Source organism: Rhinatrema bivittatum, chromosome 2 (assembly GCF_901001135.1).
Source record: "Rhinatrema bivittatum chromosome 2, aRhiBiv1.1, whole genome shotgun sequence".
NCBI classification, from domain to species: domain Eukaryota; kingdom Metazoa; phylum Chordata; class Amphibia; order Gymnophiona; family Rhinatrematidae; genus Rhinatrema; species Rhinatrema bivittatum.
The window spans coordinates 36860866-36883603 of NC_042616.1; the positions used below are offsets into that span (position 1 = coordinate 36860866).

General features: G+C 45.5%; 1 protein-coding gene across 1 annotated transcript in view; it reads right to left on the reverse strand.

The window, feature by feature from the left end:
• LOC115083186 (zinc finger protein 850-like) overlaps positions 1-22738 on the reverse strand; it is a 133466-nt gene that overhangs the window by 87012 nt on the left and 23716 nt on the right. Inside the window, exons 4-5 of the mRNA XM_029586993.1 lie at positions 16131-19128; positions 7499-7640 (exon numbers count right to left, since the gene is read on the reverse strand). Coding sequence (XP_029442853.1) covers positions 7499-7640; positions 16131-19128 — 3140 coding nt within the window. The remainder of the gene's footprint in view (positions 1-7498; positions 7641-16130; positions 19129-22738) is intronic.

Genomic DNA, 22738 nt, shown 5'->3' on the forward strand with positions numbered 1-22738 from the left:
TGACATTGAAGGCAGCCTGTAACATGTGAACTAGAAAGTTGGAATTATTCAACAAGGGCTTCAAAAGATAAAGATAGCGTTTGGGTCAATTATTTGAACAAAGTACAGAAGCCCCTCAGCTTCCCATCTTTTAAATAACCCTGACTGTAGCCCTGGGGGGGAAAGGCTGGGTTATAGGTAGGCTTCTCATTCTAGGGGTTTAGAAAAATTATTTATTTATTTATTTAGAGAGTTTTATATACCATCATTCGGTTTTGCCATCACCAACGGTTTACAAGTTTCCATTTAGTTAACAATCACATGAACATGTTACACATGCTGTAGTAACATGGTGTAGTTTACAGATTAAACAACGGTATAACGTAACATGCTAATATATAGGGGGTTATTTTTTAGGCAATTAGGGGGTTTTAGAGGCTAATTAAAATAGGTGTTTATCAGTATTTTCACAGCACGAATTACATTTTTTTGTGGCATTCAAGAGTAATTTGTCTGCTTGCTGGCTCCTGTAATAAGAAAGTTTTCAAATACATCTGAAGCAGGAAGCCCGTGAAGGAGTTATTTGGACTGTTAGATGATCCATGAGTAAAAGTGGCATTTAGGGAAGACAAGGCCATAGTGGAAAGATTAAATTAATTCTTTGCTTCCATATTTACTCTGGTGGATATGGGGGAGGTATCTGTGCTAGAAATGGTACTTAATGGTGGTGATTCATAGGAAATGAAACAAATAATGGTGAAGCTGTAAAAGGGGAAAAAAATCATTTAGACCCCTGCAATTATCCCCTCAATCTTTCACATCCTCAATCTACTACTTTCCACTGCAACTGTTACTGCTGCCATCAAACATGTGATCACACCACTCCTCATAAACCCGTCACTGTATCCTGCCTTCCTTGCTAACTATCATGTCACCCCCTTCTTCCATTTTTCATCAAAACTACTTGAATGTGCTCTTCACCTTCTTAACTTACTTTCATCTCGAGCCACTTCTGCCTGTTTTTCACATTTTACATTCCACAGAAACAGAACTTGCAAAATCATCTCCAGTGACTTATTACTAAAACCAAAGACCTTTATGTGATCCTTATCCTCCTTGACCTATCTGCTCTTTTGACACTGTTGATCACCACCTACTCCTTGTTACTCTGCCCTCACTTGGGTTGTGGGATTCCATCCTGTCTTTGTTCTCTTCTTACTTCTCCCATCACACTTTTAGTATGTCCTCTGGTGGATCTTTCCTGTCAGTATCACACTAACAATTGGTTTGTTACAAATCCCGGCCACGGGACTTCTCTTCTGGTTCCGGGCTGACCGTGGTGTTCCCTGCTCCTCGCTGGGCTGCAGCTGGGCCTATCCACGGCGGCATCTCCACGAGGGAAACGCCGCCGAGCTCCTCCAGCAGACTGCGCACCTTAGGCGCACGTGTGCAAGGGGCTGAGATTTAAAGGGGCCACGGCAGGAAACCTCGGCCCGGCCCCTTGGATGACGTCAGAAGCCGACATATTTAAACTCAGCATCTGCCCTCACTTCTTTGCCTTGCAACAGGGTTTACTCTTCGGAGCTACTAGTTGCTGTTCCTGCCTTCGTGATCCTGCTCCAGTTCCTGCTTGTTCCTGCCTTCGTGATCCTAATCCAGTTCCTGCTCGCCCCTTAATCCATCTTCCTGATCCAGTTCCTGCTTCCTTCTCTGCTTGTCTTCTTGGTTCCTGACTTTGGCTTGGCTGAAGACATCTGTGTCTGCTGCCCGTCCTGATCCTTGGTTTGTCTTTGGTCCTCGCTGATCTGCAGCCTGCCCTGACTACAGGTCTGCTTCCCCGCTGTGCTTCGCTGCTGCCTGCCACGACCTCTGGACTTTCTTTGGACACTTCTTCTCCTGTTGGTCTCCTGGCTTTGATCCGCCTCCCAGCTACGGATTCTGCTGCGGGCCATCCCTCAGCGGCCTCTCTTAATTTCCTAGCCGGCTCAAGGGTCCACTACCATAACATGATGTGCCTCAGGGCTTTGCCTTAGACCCTCTTCTCTCTGTACTAATTCCCTTGTGCTCTGATCTTCTCCCATGGCTTTCTTTTTTGTCAATTATATTTTATTAATCATTGTTGATATATTACAAAACATCAAACAACAACACGCAGGAATGGTTTTACTTACATTAACATATAAGAAGTCTGGGATATACAGATAAAGTCACTCAGATAATCATCGTCAATAAGGTTATGCATTGTGCATGGGCTTGAAAATGTTTACATCTATTATCTATAGCAATCCAAATGTAATGTGGATCTTCCTCTTAGGAGTATTGTGAATACATACATAAGATCAATAAATCTCAAACAATGCAATACCTACACACCTACTACCCATTAGTTGTGGTGTGAATTTGTACTTCATCTCCACACCTGATAAGGCTGCCAAATGGCTAAGTATTTGGGCTGATTACAATGTTTTTGTGCGGTCAATTTATAGAGTTCCTGCATGGTATCTAATTTCCGAAGGAGCATGGGCAGAGTGGGGATATCACAATTTTTCCAGTGAGCCGCTAATACACACCGTGCAGCAATTAGAATTTGATGCATCATTAACCATTCAGGTCTACAACTGGATACCGGGACACTGAGCAACACCTGTTCAGGGGTTAATGAAAGGGGTTGCCTAAAGATTTGGCATAAAATGTTTGAAACCAATTCCCAGAATTGCTGTACCTTGGGGCATCCCCACCACATATGGAAAAAGGTTCCAATGTCACTACAGCCCTTCCAGCAATCTGCAGAATGCCTTAGATTTGCTTTCCACAGTTTGTAGGGGGTACAATACCACCTCAATAAAACCTTGTATCCGTTTTCGGACAAAGAAGCTGAAATAGAACTGCATTTGGTATTAATAGAAATGAGGTCCCATGTGTCTTTATCTAGCGTCTTCCCTAAATCTGTCTCCCAGGCTGTCACGAAGGATGGCATGTGAGTGTGATCTGTATTAAGGAAGTCATATATTTTAGAAATTACTTTTTGTACTTTGTCCGCCTGGACACACCAGTTCTCGAATTGAGTCATCCGTAAGGATAAGTCCTTTGCAATAATACTAGTTCGCAGGAAGTGACTGGTTTGCATATACTTAAATATATCACTATCTGCTAATTGGTGTCTATCTTTAAAAGTCTGAAAAGGTATAATACAGCCCGCTTCCCATATCTTTCCAAAGGTTTGAAAATTGCGCTCTTTCCATCTGGTATAACTAGCGGAGTCCCAACCTGGTGAAAAGGACTTGTGATGAAATAGGGAAGAGCTCAGAAAATACCGTCGACTGCCTACCAACTTCGTCTTCCATTTCCTCTATGCCAGCAACGTATTGGACAGGGTTGGTGTCTCAACCCCGCCCTGCAACCATGATTCACTGGGCTGCCACGTTGTCGCCCACAATGGCATCTGGCCTAGTATCGCCTGTTCAATATCTGTCCATCTTTTCCTCTCACCTTGTTTATGCCAGTCCACAATAGCTCTAAGTTGAGCAGCCGCATAGTAACGCCCCAAGTTAGGGACACCCAACCCACCCCATATTTTATGCCTATACAGGATTACTCTTGCCACTCTTGGTGGCTTTCGCTTCCAGATAAAATAAAAAATCTTTTTCTGCCAGCATTTAAGCATGGAAGATGAGATAGGGACAGGAAGAGTCTGGAAGAGATATAGAAACTTTGGTAATACTGACATTTTAATGGCCGCATTTCTTCCCAGCCATGACAACTGGTGCCTTGTCCAACTGTCGAGATCTATAAATATTTTGGAGGTAAGAGGTGTATAATTTAAACGGAAGAGGTCCTCTATCTTATTGCTTATTAATATCCCCAGATATTTTATACGTTGAGATGCCCATCTAAAAGGAAATTTAGCTTTGATGACCTGAATATGGTCTGCCGGTAAGGATATGTTTAGGAGCTCTGACTTTTCTAAATTTAATTTAAAGCTGGATATAGAGCTAAATTCAGCTAAAGTGGATACTACTTGGGCCAGAGAACGAGTTGGGTGAAATAGAGTGAACAGCACATAATCTGCAAACAATGACATCTTGTATCAACTCCACCCACTCCTATGCCAGTGATATTCGCTGTGGAGCGGATTTTGATGGCTAATGGTTCCAGGAACAAGGTGAATAGCAGTGGGGACAGGGGACAACCTTGTCTGGTGCCCCTCGCAATCAGAAAGGGTTCTGAATATGTTCCATTCACTTTAACACAAGCCTGTGGGTCTTCATACAGAGCATACAGCCATCTAAGAAAGAGCGGCCCAAATTCATTTGCCCCATTGTTTTAAACAGATATGACCAATGCACCATATCGAATGCCTTTTCTGCGTCAATTTATAATAATAGGACGGTGGGAAGATGCTGTTGCTTAGCCCACCATATAAGATCAATAATCTTATGGACATTGTCCACCGCCATCCTACCAGGTATGAAACCAGTCTGGTCGGGGTGGATTAATTTTGCTAATACCAAATTTAAACGGTTGGCCAGGATTTTCGCCAAAATTTTCAAATCGATATTGATGAGGGAGATAGGGCGATATGAGCCACATTCCACTGGGTCTCTACTCTGTTTGGCCAATATAGTAATCCCATCTATATTGGACCCCTGGTAAAGAGATCTGCCTTTTTGTAAGGAGTTAAACAACTCGAGAAGTATCGGGGTGATATCAGAGGAAAACTTTTTATAAAAATGAGCAGTAAACCCATCGAGTCCAGGAGCATTGTTAACCTTGAGATCTTTAATAACCTGGAGGACCTCACACAAAGAAATTTCTTGTTCGAGAGTTTGTCGTTCAGACTCAGAAATCTGTGGGAGTGTTACCTGGCTTAGAAATTCCTCTATTTTCTCATCACAGATTGAGTCTTCTTTCGCATACAGGACCCCATAAAATCTCTGAAAACGCTCATGTATGGCTTTTGTGGTTACTAAAAGAGCTCTATCTTCCCCCCGAATACTGGTAATCTGTGTCTGTGCCTTATGATGTTTCAGCTTCTGGGCTAGCAGTTTACTCGCTTTGTCCCCCCATTCAAAGTGTTGCTGCTTAATCATGTTTAATTTAAGAGGAACCTCTGCTAAGGATAGCATACAATATTGAGACCTGGCCTGTTGGAGCTTTTGGAGAACAGTGTTTGTGGGATTCAGTTTGTGTGTAGCCTCCAACAGAGTGATCTCAGCCTGTAGTTGTTGCTTTTGGGTTGCCTTTACTTTTTTCTGGTGTGCTCCCTGGGATATAAATTTGTCCCTTAATACTGCTTTAAGGCAGTCCCAATATAAGGGGGGATTAACCCTTGCTTCCTCATTATTGGCTTTATAGGTCTCTATTTCTTCCTTTACTGTTTGGCAAAAAGCCTCGTCGTCCAAAAATGTATCATTTAATTTCCAATATTTCCGTTCACCCTCACCGCCTGCCATATTAAGTGTCAGACCCACCAGGGCATGATCGGACCATGTGATCTGACCTATTGTCGGATCTCTTACATAATGAGAGCAGGTTTTGTCAACCAGGAAATAGTTGATCCTCGAATAGGATTTATGGGGATTGGAATAAAAGGTATAATTTCTCGCCTGTGGGTTACGTGACCTCCATATATCAATGAGACCCCACTTAGCAATGAACGACTTAAGAGATTTTCTCTCTTTTTTTGGCCCCTAACCCCCCTCCCGTGGAATTGTCCAGCATTGGCTGAAGAGTCATATTGAAATCTCCTGCTACTATCCATATTCCTACCTCCTGCTGTGACATCAATTGATCCAGGTGGTCTACAAATGGACCATAGAAGGCATTGGGTGCATATACATTGATGAGATTATATACTGTGCTACCTATTTCGATTTGCAATAGCACATTTCTCCCCTCTGCATCCGCTTGGTGCTTGTTGACATGGCATTGTAAATTTCTATGCAATAGTATACTAACGCCTGTGTATTTATGCATTTTTTAAGCTTCGGAAAACCTACGAACCGAAGATTATTACGACAGTTTCTGTTCTCCAAATCATCTAATTTTTCTTCTAATTGCACAACTTGAGCTGTTAAAGTTTCTCTTGTGTGACCGCCAGCATTAGAGTCTCGTTTTCTACATCTGACACCTATGCTGTTTCCTCCGCTTGTCTTTTTATCTACATCCACGTCTCATTCCCTGAAGCTATTTGTTTTAATATATTGCTGAATTTAACATCTAGAGCTCGAACCACCTCTGTTACCTCGCTGACTAGAGATGCTGTCATAGTCACCGTTTGCGAATTAGTCAGTCCATCCGCCATTTTTAGCTCAGTTTGTTTCTCCACTACCTTTTCTTTCTTTTGTGCTTTTTAGGACATTTCACTGCCGCTTTTCACCACAAAGTTGTCCATATACCACAGGACTTGCACAGCTAGGAGAAACATGCTGGCCAATCTATTTTTAATGATGCAAAAGTAGTGATTGCAGGAGGGGCACAACTAGGAGAAACATGCTGGCCAATCTATTTTTAATGATGCAAAAGTAGTGATTGCAGGAGGGGCACCACGAGCACAAGACATACATGTCCTATTTGTGCATCAGTCACATGATCTCTCCCAATTAAGATGTTTTTAATACTAAAGATCTTATATTTGATGAAGATGGCTCCATTTCTCCTTCTTAGGAAGGATCGGGATTTGCTTAATAGGTTGTTTAATCTATTTTTATGGAAGATCCGAAAACCAAGGCTTTACAATATAAAAAATGATTCCAGGGGCGCGCTGACGTCACCGGCGGGAATGGTCGCCTAGCCCGTGTGCTCCCGGCTTCATAATTTTGCGAGCGATCTAACCCACGCTATTCGCACCCAAATTCCTGCCTTTTCTCGCGCCACCAGCTGTTTATCTCCTAGAGATGGCTAATCTAAAGTCGGGTTGCAGCCTGAAACGTTTTTCCTACGCGAAATCGGGGCAGGGAGATTTGGAGTCAGCATCGGACATGGAGGCAGGCCTCGGCGCAGAAACCGCGGCGGAGCACCCGGTTCCAGAAGCCATCTCTGACCTGCCATCGCGGGCGGAGATGAGAGAGTGGTTTATCGGGTTAAGGGCGGATATGAAGCAGCATAAGGCCGACCTGATGCAGCACATGGATGACCTGCGAGAGGACTTAGCCACGCTTGGTAATCGCGTGGGTGAGCTGGACACCAAGGTGGAGGGCCATGAGGATATGCTCCACAAAATGGCCGACGCCCTGCACTCCAGCATGCAGGATCAGGCACGCTTGGCAGACAAAGTGGAGGACCTTGAGAACCGGTCCCGCCGCAACAACTTGCGCATCAGGGGTGTGCCTGAAGGGGACAAGTATCTGAACTGTGAGTCTGTGGTGCAAAAAATATTTTGTTATATCATGAAGGAGCCTGATAGCGGGGAGGAGGGGCCCGAGGAGGGGGGTCCAAGTTTCCACATCGAGCGTGTACATAGGACCTTGGGGCCTCAGACGACGGAAAAGCCTCGGGACATTTTGGTGTGCCTCCAGACCTTCAAGGAGAAGGAGATGTTATATGCACGATCCCGTACGCAGCGCGAGTGGGTCTGGGAAGGACACAAACTCAGCTTTTTCAATGACCTGGCGGCCACTACCTTGCGCAAGCGTTTTGATTTTCGCCCGATCACCAGCATTCTGAGGGACCGGAACATCAGATACAAATGAACCTTCCCTTTTGGCCTTCAGTTTGAGCATAAGGGAGCCGTATTCCGGGTTCGCACCTTAGAAGAGGCGTCTGAGGTCTTTGCTAGGCAACAGCTGCCTGCTCCTCCAGTTTCTGCACCTACCGCGCTTCGTGCGCCCACTATGCCGAAGACACCACGTTGGCAGCGAGTGGGAAACAAACGCAGGCTGGAAAGGCAGGGGCGGACACCGCCTGGAGCAGGGAAGGTTCCTGCAGCTGGCCCAACAGGCTGAAGGGACTGGAGACTCTCCTTATTCAATCAGAATTGCAGGTTCTGGGTGACATATCTTTTTGTACATTGTTTGGGTTACGTTAGCACTGTTTTCCTGTTTGTGGGTTAGATCGCTTTCAGATGGGCGTTTATTCTCTCTCTTTATAGCCGGGGAGTGGCCTTTCCTGCGGGTTACTAGGACCCCCGGTTACTGGAGTTATCCCAATGGGGGATATATCGGGCTTTAGAGGGAGGGGGAGGGGATTTTTTCATCCATGTGCTCAGAGGGTTCAGGCTGGGTGTTACTTTTCTGTTGGGAGGACCCGAGATGGAGATAGAGATTTCTCACAGTGGAGTGGCGTACATCCCTTTATGAAGTCTGTCCCATGGCACTGAAAATATGGTCCCTGAATGTGAAGGGACTTAATACCCCAATGAAACGGCAGCTACTTTTTAGGGATCTTAAACGCCAAGGCGTGGATATTGCCCTCATCCAGGAGACGCACACTAGAAAACGCCATGAACACCTCTTGCAGTTCGCAGGGTATCCCCACGGTTATTTTGCAGCTAGTTCCCCCACTTCCAAATATGCGGGGGTGGGTATCCTCGTTGCCCGCTCTGTTATTTTTGAATATAAATCTCACTTAGCTGACTCTGAAGGCCGTTATATATTATTGAAAATGCAGCTGGATGGTCATTTATATACTATAATTAGCGTGTATGCCCCCACCGTGGACCAGCACCTCTTTTTTGCACAAATGGAGGCAGTATTGGCCACGTATGCAGAGGGAATATTAATCTGGGGCGGGGACCACAATGTGGTGCGGAACCCTAGACTGGATTCCTCCGGTCCCCGGAGAGCGGGGACTGGGAAATCCACAGCCTCCTTGAAGACGTTAATGCAAGGGTGGGGACTCCTGGACATATGGCGACAGCGGAATCCTACGGCCAGAACATATACTTTTTATTCTAACCCTCATAATACTTACTCTCGTTTGGATTACCTGTTGGTGGATAAGGGGATTCAGAATCAGGTGTTGGACACTGACATAGGGGATATTACATGGTCCGATCATGCACCCGTGTGGCTAATGGTAGGCCTGCGGGACCCTGAGCCGGGTTGTCGGTTTTGGCGCCTTAGAGATGAGTTGCTCCGAGATCCCGGCCATAGTGAGCAGCTGGCTGCGCATTTACGAGCCTATCTAGATTTGAATAAGGGGACGGTGAGCGATGCTGGGATTTACTGGGAGGGGTCCAAAGCGGTTATGAGAGGGCATCTGATAGCTCTCTCCACAGCGTTGAGAAAACTTAGAGATGCAAAGCGCAGTGCCATCCTACAAGACATCACGGTGTTGACTCGCGAGCATTCCCAACGCCAGACGCGCGCTACCCTTGCCCGCCTGCGGCTCAAGCGTACTGAACTGCAATTACTGGACACGGAGCAGATAGCACATGCTATGCTTAGGGCCAAACAACGCTATTATGAAGGCAATAATAAGGCAGGGTGGTTTTTAGCACGAATGCTTAAACAGCGTAATTACGCGACCCTCATAGCCAAGATTAGGGACAAGCAAGGTGCGATGCTGACTGAGACTAAAGATATTCGTCGCTGTTTTACTAAGTTCTATGCCCAGTTATATAAGGCAGATGCCACTATTACGGCTCCCAAAATAGACCAATACCTGGAGTCGATCTCCCTCCCTACTTTGACAAAGTCTCAACAAGGATATTTAGATGCACCCATACAATCTATAGAAGTCGAGGCGGCCATTGGGATCTTAAGGCGGGAAAGTCCCCGGGCCTCGATGGCTTCACTGGTAGTTATTACAAAAAGTTTATTACTCAATTAGTGGGCCCCCTGACTGCCTTTTTTAATGGTCTATGGGAGGGAGCCTCGCTACCGCTGCATTCTAATGTGGCTGGTATTACCGTCCTCCCAAAGCCTGGCCGGGACCCCACGCAGTGTGGATCGTATCGTCCTATCTCACTGCTTAATGTCGACTTAAAAATTCTGGCAAAGGTACTGGCCGCCAGGCTTAACACTGTTCTCCCTTTACTAGTGCACAGTGATCAGGTTGGTTTCATACCTCGTAGGATGGCCGCTGATAACGTCCGCAAGGTGATTGATGGGATCTGGTGGGCCAATACTGCAAAAGTCCCTATGGTATTAATGGCTATTGATGCCGAAAAGGCATTTGACCTGGTACACTGGGACTTTTTGTTTGCCACCCTGGAAAAAATGTCTTTTGGTCCGGGAATCTTGCGTTGGCTTCATTGTCTTTACCAGGACCCGGGTGCCAGAATCAAGATTAATGGACAGTATGGGGATCTCTTCACGGTTCGTAGGGGAACGCGCCAGGGATGTCCTCTGTCGCCCTTATTGTTCGCCCTGTTCTTAGAACCATTGGCGACTAGGGTGCGTCTCTCCGCCTCTATTACGGACATACCCATGCAGCCCTCTCCCATGAAGATTTCCCTATTCGCGGATGATGTCCTCCTTACACTAACTCACCCCCTGGCCTCTGTGGAGGGGGTGACGGAGGAGTTGCAGGAATATAGTGGGGTGTCCGGATTTAAAGTTAACTTGGACAAAACGGAAATTTTAAATATCATGGCTTCCTCGGCGGTAATGGGTGAGTTGGCCCGTCTATACCCCTTCCGGGTTTCCCATAAAGTATTAAAATATCTAGGGGTCCATTTGGGAGCGAAACCCTCTGACTTATTTAATCTTAATTATCCACCGTTGCTCCACCGGATTAGACAAGATCTCCATCTCTGGGATAGGGGGCAATATTCTTGGCTGGGGAGGGTGGCTATAATTAAAATGAATGTTATCCCTCAATTTTTGTATTTCTTCCAAACCCTCCCTATTTTTATTTCCGCTGCAATACTCCACTCTTGGCAGAAGATACTCTTCGACTTCATTTGGCGTAGGCGCCCTCCCAGGGTGTCGAGACGCTTGCTGTTTCAACCTCGTGATAAAGGGGGACTTGGAGTTCCGAATTTGCTTTGGCTCTATGTTGCCGCCCAATTGAAGGCGATTCCCGACATCCACAGTCGTCGAGCTCCTAAGCAATGGGCCACTTTTGAAGAGCAGGTCCTCGGAGGTCTGCCATTGCCTGCTCTTATATGGCAGCCGAGATCCACTTGGCTCCCAATGGGATTAAAAACGGGGGCCTTGGACACTATGCTGCGTCTCTGGGGCCGTTGGAAGGTGAAATTGGCAGGCGATCGGTGTTACTACCATACAACTAGTCTCTATCACCACTTGCAATTCCCAGCAGGTCGCCAGCATGGGGTGTTTCAAACATGGCGGAAGAAAGGGATACTTCGCATTGAACATTTACTTCAGGGTGAGAGTTTGATGACCTGGCCGGAAATGCAAGATCGTTATCGATTGCCTCCTTCGGACTTCCTGGCCGGTAACCAAACCCTCCACTTTCTTCGCACACCCAGACTGTTGGACTCTATACGGAGGGGCAAGTCTCAATTTGAACAGCTCTGTGCAGCAGTTGATAAAACTAGTGGGATGATATCTAAGCTCTACGCTCTTCTCGCTGAGACTGATGGGACCCCCTTCCCGCATGTGGGCCATTGGGAGCGCGATTTGGGCCTGACTCTGGCTCCTAAAGAGTGGCGCTCTATCTATCAGCAAGCCCGTCAGTGCTCTGTCTCCGCCCTTCATCAGGAAAATTGCTATAAAATGATAACTCGCTGGTATATCACACCTCATTTGCTACATCGGCGTTAACCTTCCCTGGACGCTCAATGCTGGCGGGGCTGCGGCAACCCGGGGACTTTCTTTCATATATGGTGGCAATGCCCCAAGGTACGGGACTTGTGGACTGAGGTGGCAAAGTGGTTGGAGCAGCTTTTGGGAACTTCTGGACTATACAAGGCTAGTTTTATGCTCCTCCACCATCCACCTCTGCATCTCCGAAAGAAATACACTCCCTTTTGCAATCAAGTTTTTATTATAACCCGGTTGGCAATAGCACAAGTCTGGAAGTCAGCAGATGTCCCCTCGCTACACGTTGTCCAACATAAGGTTCATCTTTCTTGTCAATTGGCGGCGATCACGGCGACTCTTCATGCGGACACCTCCAAGTTCCACTCTGCGTGGTCTCCTTACCTGCGTTGGGAGAAACAACAGATACAGCTTTAAGTTGGGACGGAGCCCTGAGTTTGTGCAAATTTGGATTGATGTATGCCATTACTGCTCCTTTCTTTGACCACTGCTCTTACTTCCTCCTTGGTTTTCCTTCTTTTTTATTGTTCTTGGATTTGGATTACTGTCTTCCCACGAGCACATGGATGTAGGGTGGGGGGGGGTGGGCTATATTGGGGGGGAGGGAAGGAATACGGCACTGATATCTGACATACTTATGTATCCTGTTTACTACAGTTGTGCTGTTTTCCTTATGTTGTATTCTGAAACTTTCAATAAAAATTATTAGTCAAAAAAAAAAAAAAAATGATTCCAAAAGAGAAGGGGGGATTAGGGTTCTCAAACTTGAAATATTATAAAATAGCTTGTAATTTGTCTTTTGTGGGTAAGTGGTTAACTGATAAATGTAAAGCCTTTAATTTAAGATATGAAGGAATTATGTTAAACCTTTGGATGTTTGTTTTGTATTTCCTGCACAGGTACAGTATCTTCTACCACATGTAGCTTAAATCAGTGTTTGTCAAGGCCAACAGAGTTGCTCGGAAGTTTGTACGGACAGTGTTGCATCTTTCTGGGAAGTTTCTCTTTTTCTCCCACTAGTTGGAAATCCATGCTTCCCACCAGGGAATATATATCCCTTTTATACCAAGTGATTCAGGTAAACTCTCAAAAACTTTTTATTGATACATCCATGGGTAAGACATATTCCTTTAATTACAGTGTTATACATATACCAATGAGGAAAACTTACACTTTTTATTACTTTCAGTTAAAAAGTTATATTGAGAAAATGCTACGTAAGTGGGCCACATATTATACCTCTGGACCTTTTCAACTTTTGTGTCATATCTTGGTAGTCTATACCAACATTATACAAATACTTGCATAGCATAACTGACTATCATATGCTTATAACGTTAGTCAATATTTGGAGTATGGACCACTAGAGATGCTGACATCTCTAGTGTTAAAAGAAATGCAATACAGTATTGTAAATTGGGTAATATTCTGGTCAATTAAAGGATTTAAAGCATGTATATTATCTTCTAGCGAATGTGTGAAATGGTCAATGGTTGCTAGAACATTCACATAGACAATGTAGAAAAGTTGTATCATTCAACTCTTCTGGAATTCCATTTGGGACTATTTGGCCACTATACTGAAGTCCGATGTAACTTGGTCTGCATCCTTTTGTGTACTTTGTCACGCAAAGCAGTCACATGTCCTGTAAAAAGCTGCATGGTGGCAAGGCAATGCATTCTGCATGTGTGACTTGATAAGACTGGTCCATCTTTTACAGTGTGGAAGTTGTCATGCTAGATCTGCTAATCTTGGAATAAAGATCGGTGGAGTTATTGTGTCCAAACTCTATAAAGCTATTTCAAGGGGGCTGGGTCCCTTTACTTTCAACGCTACCTGCAGAGGTAAAAGATAAAATTCAATAAAGTCATCTCTATTAAGAAGTCCTACTTGCATCCACAATTGAGACTTGGTTAAGTCGAATGGATTTCGATATTGCATGTTTTCCAAGTTTATGTATTTCTGATAGTGTTAAATGGTGAAGTTTTAGTTTTCAGTTTTTGTAATCACCACAGGGTGGGGAATTGGGGGGAAGATTAAGAGGTCATGAGTAGGGGATGGATATGGGGCAATCATGTCTGTAGCCTAATGTTGTTACTGATTTTTATTGAATGTCCCTGAATTGGATTAATCGAGGTCCTCACAGTTATACGTGCAGCTGTGTTTGGTCTTGCACTGTATATCTTTTGAGAGATCTACTGTTATTATATATAAAACTACAATGAAACAATTATACAAATTCTATATGTTATTCATCCCCCCCCCCCAAAAAAAAACACCCCTGGGCATCAGGGGTATTTAAATGAGCGTATTTGCATAGAAAGACAAGGATATCAGCTCATTAATATGCTGCTACTTGCGGTGAAGCTGACAAGCCATGATATTTAATTAAAGGTTAGGAATATCTCTTGAGGTGTAGCTAACTTTCCCCAATGCTCCTGGTCTGTTTCCTTAAATGGCCTTTGCACCTGCTGACTACCCCTCCCCCCCCCCTTCGATAATATCCAAAGTAATAAAATAAAAAAAGTTTTAAATTGACAGCCCCGGCCCCCATCCTCAGTGCTAAACCCTACCCCCTTGGAGTACAAATTGTTACACCCAACCCCTGGACCACCTTCCTCCCACCTCCACTGAACCAGTACCTTAAAGTCCTTTGGGCCGGATTTTAAAAGGGTTACACGCATAAGGTACGTGCGTAACCCTTTTAAAACGCCCCTGCGGGCGCCGAGCCTATATTGCATAGGCTTCCGGCGCGTGCAAAGCCCCGGGACATGCGTAAGTCCCGGGGCTTTCTTGGGGTGGGCTTATCGGGGGCGTGACGCGGTCGGCGCGTCATCCGGGGGCGGTACCGCGGGCGTGGTTTCGGCCCAGGGGCGTGGCCGCAGCCTCCGGACCAGCTCCCGGACCGGAACATGGCGCTCAGCAGCCGGCCTGGTGCGCAAAAAGTTACGCCTGCCTCGAGCAGGCATAACTTGTGTGACAGAGGTAGGAGGGGGTTTAGATAGGGCCGGGGGGGTGGGTTAGGTAGGGGAAGGGAGGGGAAGGTGGGGGGAGGCAGAAGGAAAGTTCCCTCCGAGGCCGCTTCGATTTCGGAGCAGCCTCGGAGGGAACGGGCAACGTGCGCAGGGCTCGGCGTGCGCAAGTTGCAAAATGTGCACCCCCTTGGGCGCGCTGACCCCAGATTTTATAAGATACGTGCGTATCTTATAAAATCCGGCGTACTTTTGTTCGCGCCTGGTGCGCAAACAAAAGTACGCGGGCGCGCTGTGTTTTAAAATGTACCCTTATGTGTCTAAAGGAGCCCAGAATGCCCTCTAAGGCTCTGCGTCCAACCACTCCATTTCTAAAACGGCACAGGGCAACCTCAAGAACCCTTTTCTACTTATCATGTGATCATTTTTACATGACGTGGCCAGAGCCAGTACCCTAAGGACAGCTCTGAATCCACCAGACAACAGGGACTGAAACATACTGGTTGGGGACAGGGGATGGGGGGGAGGTAACTTTTTAAACTCTAAAGGGGAAGAGTTTGTCACAGGGAGACAGGGCCGGAAACAAAAAAAAAAATAAAAATTTTTTTGTTTTTTTATTATTTTCAAACTTTGGCCATCTCAGGGCCTGGAAGAGGGGGGGGGGGGTGTCTCACTAGACCCATAGATGTTTGGACACTATAGAGAGGGAGGTCAGTCTGGGGCCACAGGGCCCCTTTAAAAGATGTCAGCACTAGGATGCGGGGCTGCCATTGTGTAGGGCCACTTTGCTGCAGTATTTTATCCTGTGAGACTTAAGCTGCAGCACCAAGCACTATAGTTCAGTGAATTCCATAGCATTTTTCCCTCCAGGTAAAATACCACAGATTAGTAAATCCCCCTTAGACTGCAAGCACTCTGGGGAAGGGGCCCGCCTACTACACGTGAATTAGTAATTTGCATTGAGCTCGGATTTGGAAAAGGAAATGATTATATCCAAATCAATTATTTTTTTTTTAAGCTTTTCACAAATTCTGTCTCATTCTCTCCAAATTTTTAATGTGCTCTCTGTATAACCTTAGAATTAAATTAATGGCTTATTGCATAAAAATGGCAGTGCATGATCTCTTATTTATCTCTATGGGTCTATGTTCAGTCCTGTTCATTTTTTCATCAGTTGCTGTGGAGTTTTTCCTTGTGTGGGGAGTCCATGAGCAGGTTACCAGGGCCTATTCCAGAAGTGTTGTCTTCAACTCAAGATTTTTCACCATTGCTAACACCATCATTAGCCTTAGTGCCGAGGATAAAAGTGGGCACTGTTTTATTTTTCGTGATGTGAGGCCAGCATGGATTTGTCTTTTTGCTTCTTTTCATATTTAAATAGTAGCAATCATCTTACTGACATCTGATCAAGATGTTCTACAATGAGGTCACCCCATGAAGCTACTCAGCAAGTCTTCACCAGAGAATTTTACTCTGTTCAACCATTCTCTACCCTTCAGATAATCAGTGCTCTCTTAGGTGTTCTACAAAATCGTCCTTCTGAATAAAGCTTTTCCCACATTCAGTGCATATAAAGGGACACTCTCCAGTGTGAATTCTCACATGCTTTTTAAGACTTCCCATCTGGTTAAAGCTTTTCCCACATTCACTGCATGAATAAGGTCTCTCTCCAGTGTGAATTCTCAGGTGTCTTTTAAACCCAACCTTCTCCCTGAAGCTTTTCCCACATTCAGTGCATGTAAGGGGTTTCTCTCCAGTGTGAATTCTTAGGTGTTGTGTAAGCCCTCTCTTCTCCCTGAAGCTTTTCCCACATTCAGTGCATGAATAAGGTCTCTCTCCAGTGTGAATTCTCAGGTGTTGTGTAAGAATTGCCTTCTGGCTAAAGATTTTCCCACATTCAGTGCATGTAAAGGGTTTCTCTCCAGTGTGAATTCTCAGGTGTAATCTAAGCCCTCTCTTCTCCCTGAAGCTTTTTCCACATTCAGTGCATGAATAAGGTCTCTCTCCAGTGTGAATTCTCAGGTGTTGTGTGAGTACTCCCTTATTGCTGAAGCTTTTCCCACATTCTTTGCATGGAAATAGTCTTTTCCCAATATGTATTCGTAGGTGCTGAATAAGATAGCTTTTCTGACTGAAACTTTTCCTGCATTCCTTGCATGAGAAGGCATTCTCTCCTTGATGGATTCTCTGGTGGATCAGAAGTCTCCCTTTCCGAATAAAGCTTTTCCCACACTCACTGCAAGGAAATGATCTCTCCCCTGTGTAGCTTTTCTGATGAATTATTAGGTTTTTCTTCTCAATCAAGTTCTTCTCACACTGAGTATCTGCAAAGGGTATCTGAGTTTTATGGATTCTCTGGTGTGTCAGAAGATTCCCCTTCCATGTAAAGCTTTTTCCACATTCATTACATAGGAAAGGTCTCTCTCCAGAGTGGATTCTCAGGTGCTCTACAAGAGTCCCCTTCTGACTGAAACTTTTCCCACATTCAGTGCATGGAAAGGGCCTCTCTCCTGTGTGGCTTCTCTTGTGTATCAGAAGATCTCTCTTCTTGATAAAGCTTTTCTCACAGTCCATGCATGGAAAGGGCTTCTCTCCTTTATGGATTTTCTGGTGTGTCAGAAGATTCCCCTTCCAAGTAAAGCTTTTCCCACATTCATTACATTGAAAAGGTCTCTCTCCAGAGTGGATTCTCAGGTGCTTTACAAGATTACTTTTCTGAATAAAGCTTTTTCCACATTCATTACATAGAAAAGGTCTCTCTCCAGAATGGATTCTCAGGTGCTCTACAAGAGTCCCCTTCTGACTGAAGCTTTTCCCACATTCAGTGCATAGAAAGGGCCTCTCTCCTGTGTGGATTCTCTTGTGCCTCAGAAGATCTCTTTGCTTGATAAAGCTTTTATCACAGTCCATGCATGGAAAGGGCTTCTCTCCTTTATGGATTTTCTGGTGTGTCAGAAGATCCCCCTTCCAAGTAAAGCTTTTTCCACATTCCTTGCATGGAAAGGGCATCTCTCTTATATGGCTTCTCTTGTGTATCAGAAGATCTCTCTTCTTGATAAAGCTGTTCTCACAGTCCATGCACGGAAAAGGCTTCTTTCCTTTATGGGTTCTCTGGTGTTTCAGAAGGCTCCACTTGTGAATAAAGCTTTTCCCACATTCAGTGCATGAATAAGGTCTCTCTCCAGCATGAATTCTCAGGTGTTGTTTAAGCACTCCCTTCTGATTGAAGCTTTTCCCACATTCAGTGCATGAGTAAGGTCTCTCTGCAGCATGAATTCTCAGATGTTTTCTAAGTGCTCCCTTCTGACTAAAGCTTTTCCCACATTCAATGCATGTAAAGGGTCTCTCTCCAGTGTGAATTCTCAGATGTTCTGTAAGCCATCCCTTCTCCCTGAAGCTTTTCCCACATTCAGTGCATGGAAAAGGTCTCTCTCCAGTGTGAATTCTCAGGTGTTCTGTAAGCCCTCCCTTCTCCTTGAAGTTTTTCCCACATTCAGTGCATGCAAAGGGACTCTCTCCAGTGTGAATTCTCAAGTGTCGTGTAAGTGCTCCCTTCTCTGTGAAGTTTTTCCCACATTCAGTGCATGGAAAGGGTCTCTCTCCAGTGTGAATTCTCAAGTGTTTTGTAAGACTTCCCTTCTGACTGAAGCTTTTCCCACATTCAGTGCATGGAAAGGGTTTTTCCCCAGTATGTATTCGTAGGTGTTGAATAAGATCTCTTTTCTGACTGAAACTTTTCCTACATTCCTTGCATGAGAAGGGTTTCTCTCCTGTATGGATTCTCTGGTGTATCAGAAGGCTTTCCTTCCGAATAAAGCTTTTCCCACACTCAGTGCAAGGAAATCGTCTCTCTCCTGTATGTGTTCTCTGATGAATTATTAGACTTTTCTTATGAATGAAGTTCTTCTCACACTGAATATATGTAAAGGGTTTCTTGCCTTTATGGATTCTATGGTGTCTCAGAAGATTTCTCTTCAAAGAAAAGCTTTTCCCACATTCAGTGCATACAAATGGTTTCTCTTCTGTGTGGCTTATCTTACTCATTACCAGGTCTGGTTTGTAAAGGAAGCATTTCACATCTTCACTGTAAAGAAATGATCTATTTTGGATTTTCTCGTTTACTGGGACAGGGTCCTTCTGATTGAAGTTCTTGTCACAGTCTGTACATGTATGTGGTCTCTCTCCTCCATGAACTCCATCCTGTGACTTTAGATTTCCCTGATCCATGTAGCAGTTTCCACAGTCATTACATACAGACTGTTGTTCTATTGTCTGGTTTCTTTGGTGCGCCATAGTATGGGTATCATTGGTACTTTGATCACAGGGAGTCATGTTCTTAGTGGAGTCTCCTACTGGGATTCTTAGTCCTTCCTCTGATTTATACTGAGTCCAGCAGATTGTCTCCAAGTCACAACATGGGCAGGTATCCCCTCCATCTTTCTCAGATACAGTTTTAGTCACTTCCTCAGGATGTGTCTCCTCGAGTCTTCTCTTGGACTCATTGATCTCTGGATAAGAAAATAAAGGACATGAGAAAGACTCACAGTGACACACAAAAAAAATAAAAATATGTTTACCAGAAAGGATTGCTATTTACTTTTAAAATCTGAAAGCCTTCTGGGCATGTCCTCTCATACAATTGTTTTGGAGTAAAGTTGTAAATTATTTACAGCGTCTATTGAAGGTACACTTCACAATTACCCCGCAGCTGATTTTATTTGATTGCATTCCCCAATCTGTTGTAAAAAAGAAGGGTTGGCGAACATTGGTAAAAAAGGCTTGGTTGGTGGGTAAGAAAGTAATTTTGCTTAATTGGATGGAACAATCCGCGCCTTCCTATTGGACTTGGCGAAACCATTTTCACCGGATGATGCAAATGGACAATCTCACCTCTAAACTAACCCCAATGCGACGACGTATTTTTATGGACATTTGGGAGGTCTACCTGCACACTCTGCCACATCATGCTAGGAGCTGGATACTAAATGCCTGAGCACTGAATGAAGACCTTACTTTTGGAAGTGCAATGGACTCCCACTCTTACGAATTGGTGTGGTTTCTCAATCCCATTGCTTTATATGTTGATGTTCTATTTGCCTAGACCTAGGGAAATAGGGAGGGGAGGGGGGAAGGGGTAAGACTGTAGAAGAGTGGAGGCCTTGTGTACGCACATTTTTTAATTTAGGGTATGCTCGCTACGGCGGCTCACTTCATTGATGAGAGGGATGTATCAGAGTTCAGCATCCCCAACGCTACCTGACCGGATCATTATAGCTGGCTTCCCTGGTGGTTTATGAATGCGGATGGGGGGCACAAGGAAACCGATATTAGAGTGGTTCTGTTATACCCTTTGACGATGGTTGTTTGTATTTGTACTTTGCTGCACGTATTTCGGGTCTGCATGATAATGTTATTTCTATGTGTTATCCACTCAATAAAAATTGTTATTTAAAAAAAAAAAATAATCTGAAAATGCAAACTTTTAACACGGTCAGACTGCAAGTTTTAAAGTACAGAAAGAGATGAATGTATGATTCTAGAACCTCAAAGATCTCTAGAATTGAGACCCATTGATTATGTAGCTACTGGGCAGAATGCAGACTTTGGATGTAGTGACACAATTGTAGATAACCGAAAAAAATCATTTCCTGCTAATTTATAAAGATATTGCAAATATTTAAAAGAATAGACAGCGCCTTGAGAATCTATGAATTGAGAAAGCACTAACAGACCTTTCTGGCTCCAGTCACATAAAACAGCTTGAAACATTCCAGGAGGGAATTTTCGATTTCCCAAAATCAGTATGTAAGGGGAACATGGATATGATAAATGAATATGGTGACAAAACCATTGTTATGTTTCCAACACTGGCAAAACTAAAATGCTTGATTGAAAACATAAGAACATAAGAAATTGCCATGCTGGGTCAGACCAAGGGTCCATCAGTACACTGTAATACCTGCTCAACTCGCCTATATATAGAATGGTTTTAAAGCATTAAGTTAATAAGATTCTCGGTTTTATTGTTCATTATCTGTAATAAGTTGTTAAAATGTAAACCGGAGTGAAGGCAGCTTGCTATACCTCGGTATATAAAAGATTTCAAATAAATAAATAAATAAAATAAATAAATAAGCCCAGCATCCTCTCTCCAACAGTGGCCAACCCAGGCCACAAGAACTTGGCAATTAGCCAAACACTAAGAAGATCCCATGCTACTGATGCAATTAATAGCAGTGGCTATTCTCTAAGGGGCGGATTTTAAGAGCCCTGCGCGCCGGTGCGCCTATTTAACATTGGCCTACCGGCGCGCGCAGAGCCACGGGACTCGCATAAGTCCCGGGGTTTTCCGAGGGGGCCGTGTCGGGGGCCGGGCCCGATCCGCGCGGCGTTTTCGGGGCGGGACGTAGCGTTTCGGGGGCGGGTCCGGGGGCGTGGTTACGGCCCGGGGCGGTCCGGAGGCGTGGCCGCACCCTCCGGACCCGCCCCCAGGTCGCGTCCCGGCGCGCTAGCGGCCCGCTGGCGCGCGGGGATTTACGTCTCCCTCCGGGAGGCGTAAATCCCCCGACAAAGGTAAGGGGGGGGTTTAGACAGGGCCGGGGGGGTGGGTTAGGTAGGGGAAGGGAGGGGAAGGTGAGGGGAGGGCAAAAGAAAGTTCCCTCCGAGGCCGCTCCGATTTCGGAGCGGCCTCGGAGAGAACGGAGGTAGGCTGCGCGGCTCGGTGCGCGCCGGCTATACGGAATCGGTAGCCTTGCGCGCGCCGATCCAGGATTTTAGCGGCTACGCGCGTATCTACTAAAATCCAGCGTACTTTTGTTTGCGCCTGATGCGCCAACAAAAGTACGCCAAATCGCGCTTTTTGAAAATCTACCCCTAAGTAAACTTGATTAATAGCAGTTAATGGACTTCTCCTCCAAGAACTTATCCAAACCTTTTTGAACCCAGCTACACTAACTGCACTAACCACATCCTCTGGCAACAAATTCCAGAGCTTAATTGTGCGTTGAGTGAAAAAGAATTTTCTCCGATTAGTCTTAAATGTGCTACTTGCTAACTTCATGGAATGCCCCCTAGTCCTTCTATTATTTAAAAGTGTAAATAACCGCTTCACATCTACTCTTTCAAGACCTCTCATGATCTTAAAGACCACTATCATATCCCCCCTCAGCCGTCTCTTCTCCAAGCTGAACAGCCCTAACCTCTTCAGTCTTTCCTCATACGAGAGCTGTTCCATCCCATTTATCATTTTGGTTGCCCTTCCCTGTACCTTCTCCATCGCAACTATATCTTTTTTGAGATGCGGCGACCAGAATTGTACACAGAATTCAAGGTGCGGTCTCACCAAGGAGCGATACAGAGGCATTATGACATTTTCCGTTTTATTACCCATTCATTTCCTAATAATTCCTAACATTCTGTTTGCTTTTTGACTGCTGCAGCACACTGAGCCAACAATTTTAAAGTATTATACACTATAATGCCTAGATCTTTTTCTTGGGTGGTAGCTCCTAATAAGGAACCTAACATTCGGGTAGATTTTCAAAGGGATATGCGCGTACCCCCCGAAAACCTACCTCAAACCCCCCCTGTGCGCGTCGAGCCTATTTTGCATAGGCTCGGCGGCGCACGCAAGCCCCGGGTTCGCGCGTACGTCCCGGGGCTTGCATGGAGGGGCGTGTTAGGAGCGAGCCCGGAGTGACACGGCGTTTTGGGGGCGTGTCGCGCATGACGCGACATTTAGGGGGCAGCGCCGCAGGCATGGTTTTGGCCCGGGGGCGTTCCGGGGGCGTGGCTGCGGCCTCCAGAACAGCCCCCGGGACCGGAACATGGAGCGGGGCAGCCGGCCGGCGCGCACAAAGATACGCCTGCTGGAAGCAGGCGTAACTTTGCTGACAACGGTAGGGGGGGGGGTTAGGTAGGGGAAGGGAAGGTGCGGGGGTGGAAGGAAAGTTCCCTCCGAGGCCGCTCCGATTTCGAAGCGGCCTTGGAGGGAACGGAGGCAGGCTGCGCCGCTCGGTGCGCGCAGGCTGCCAATTTTGGGCAGCCTTGCGCGCGCCGACCCCGGATTTTAATGGATATGCGCAGCTACGCGCGTATCTATTAAAATCCCGCGTACTC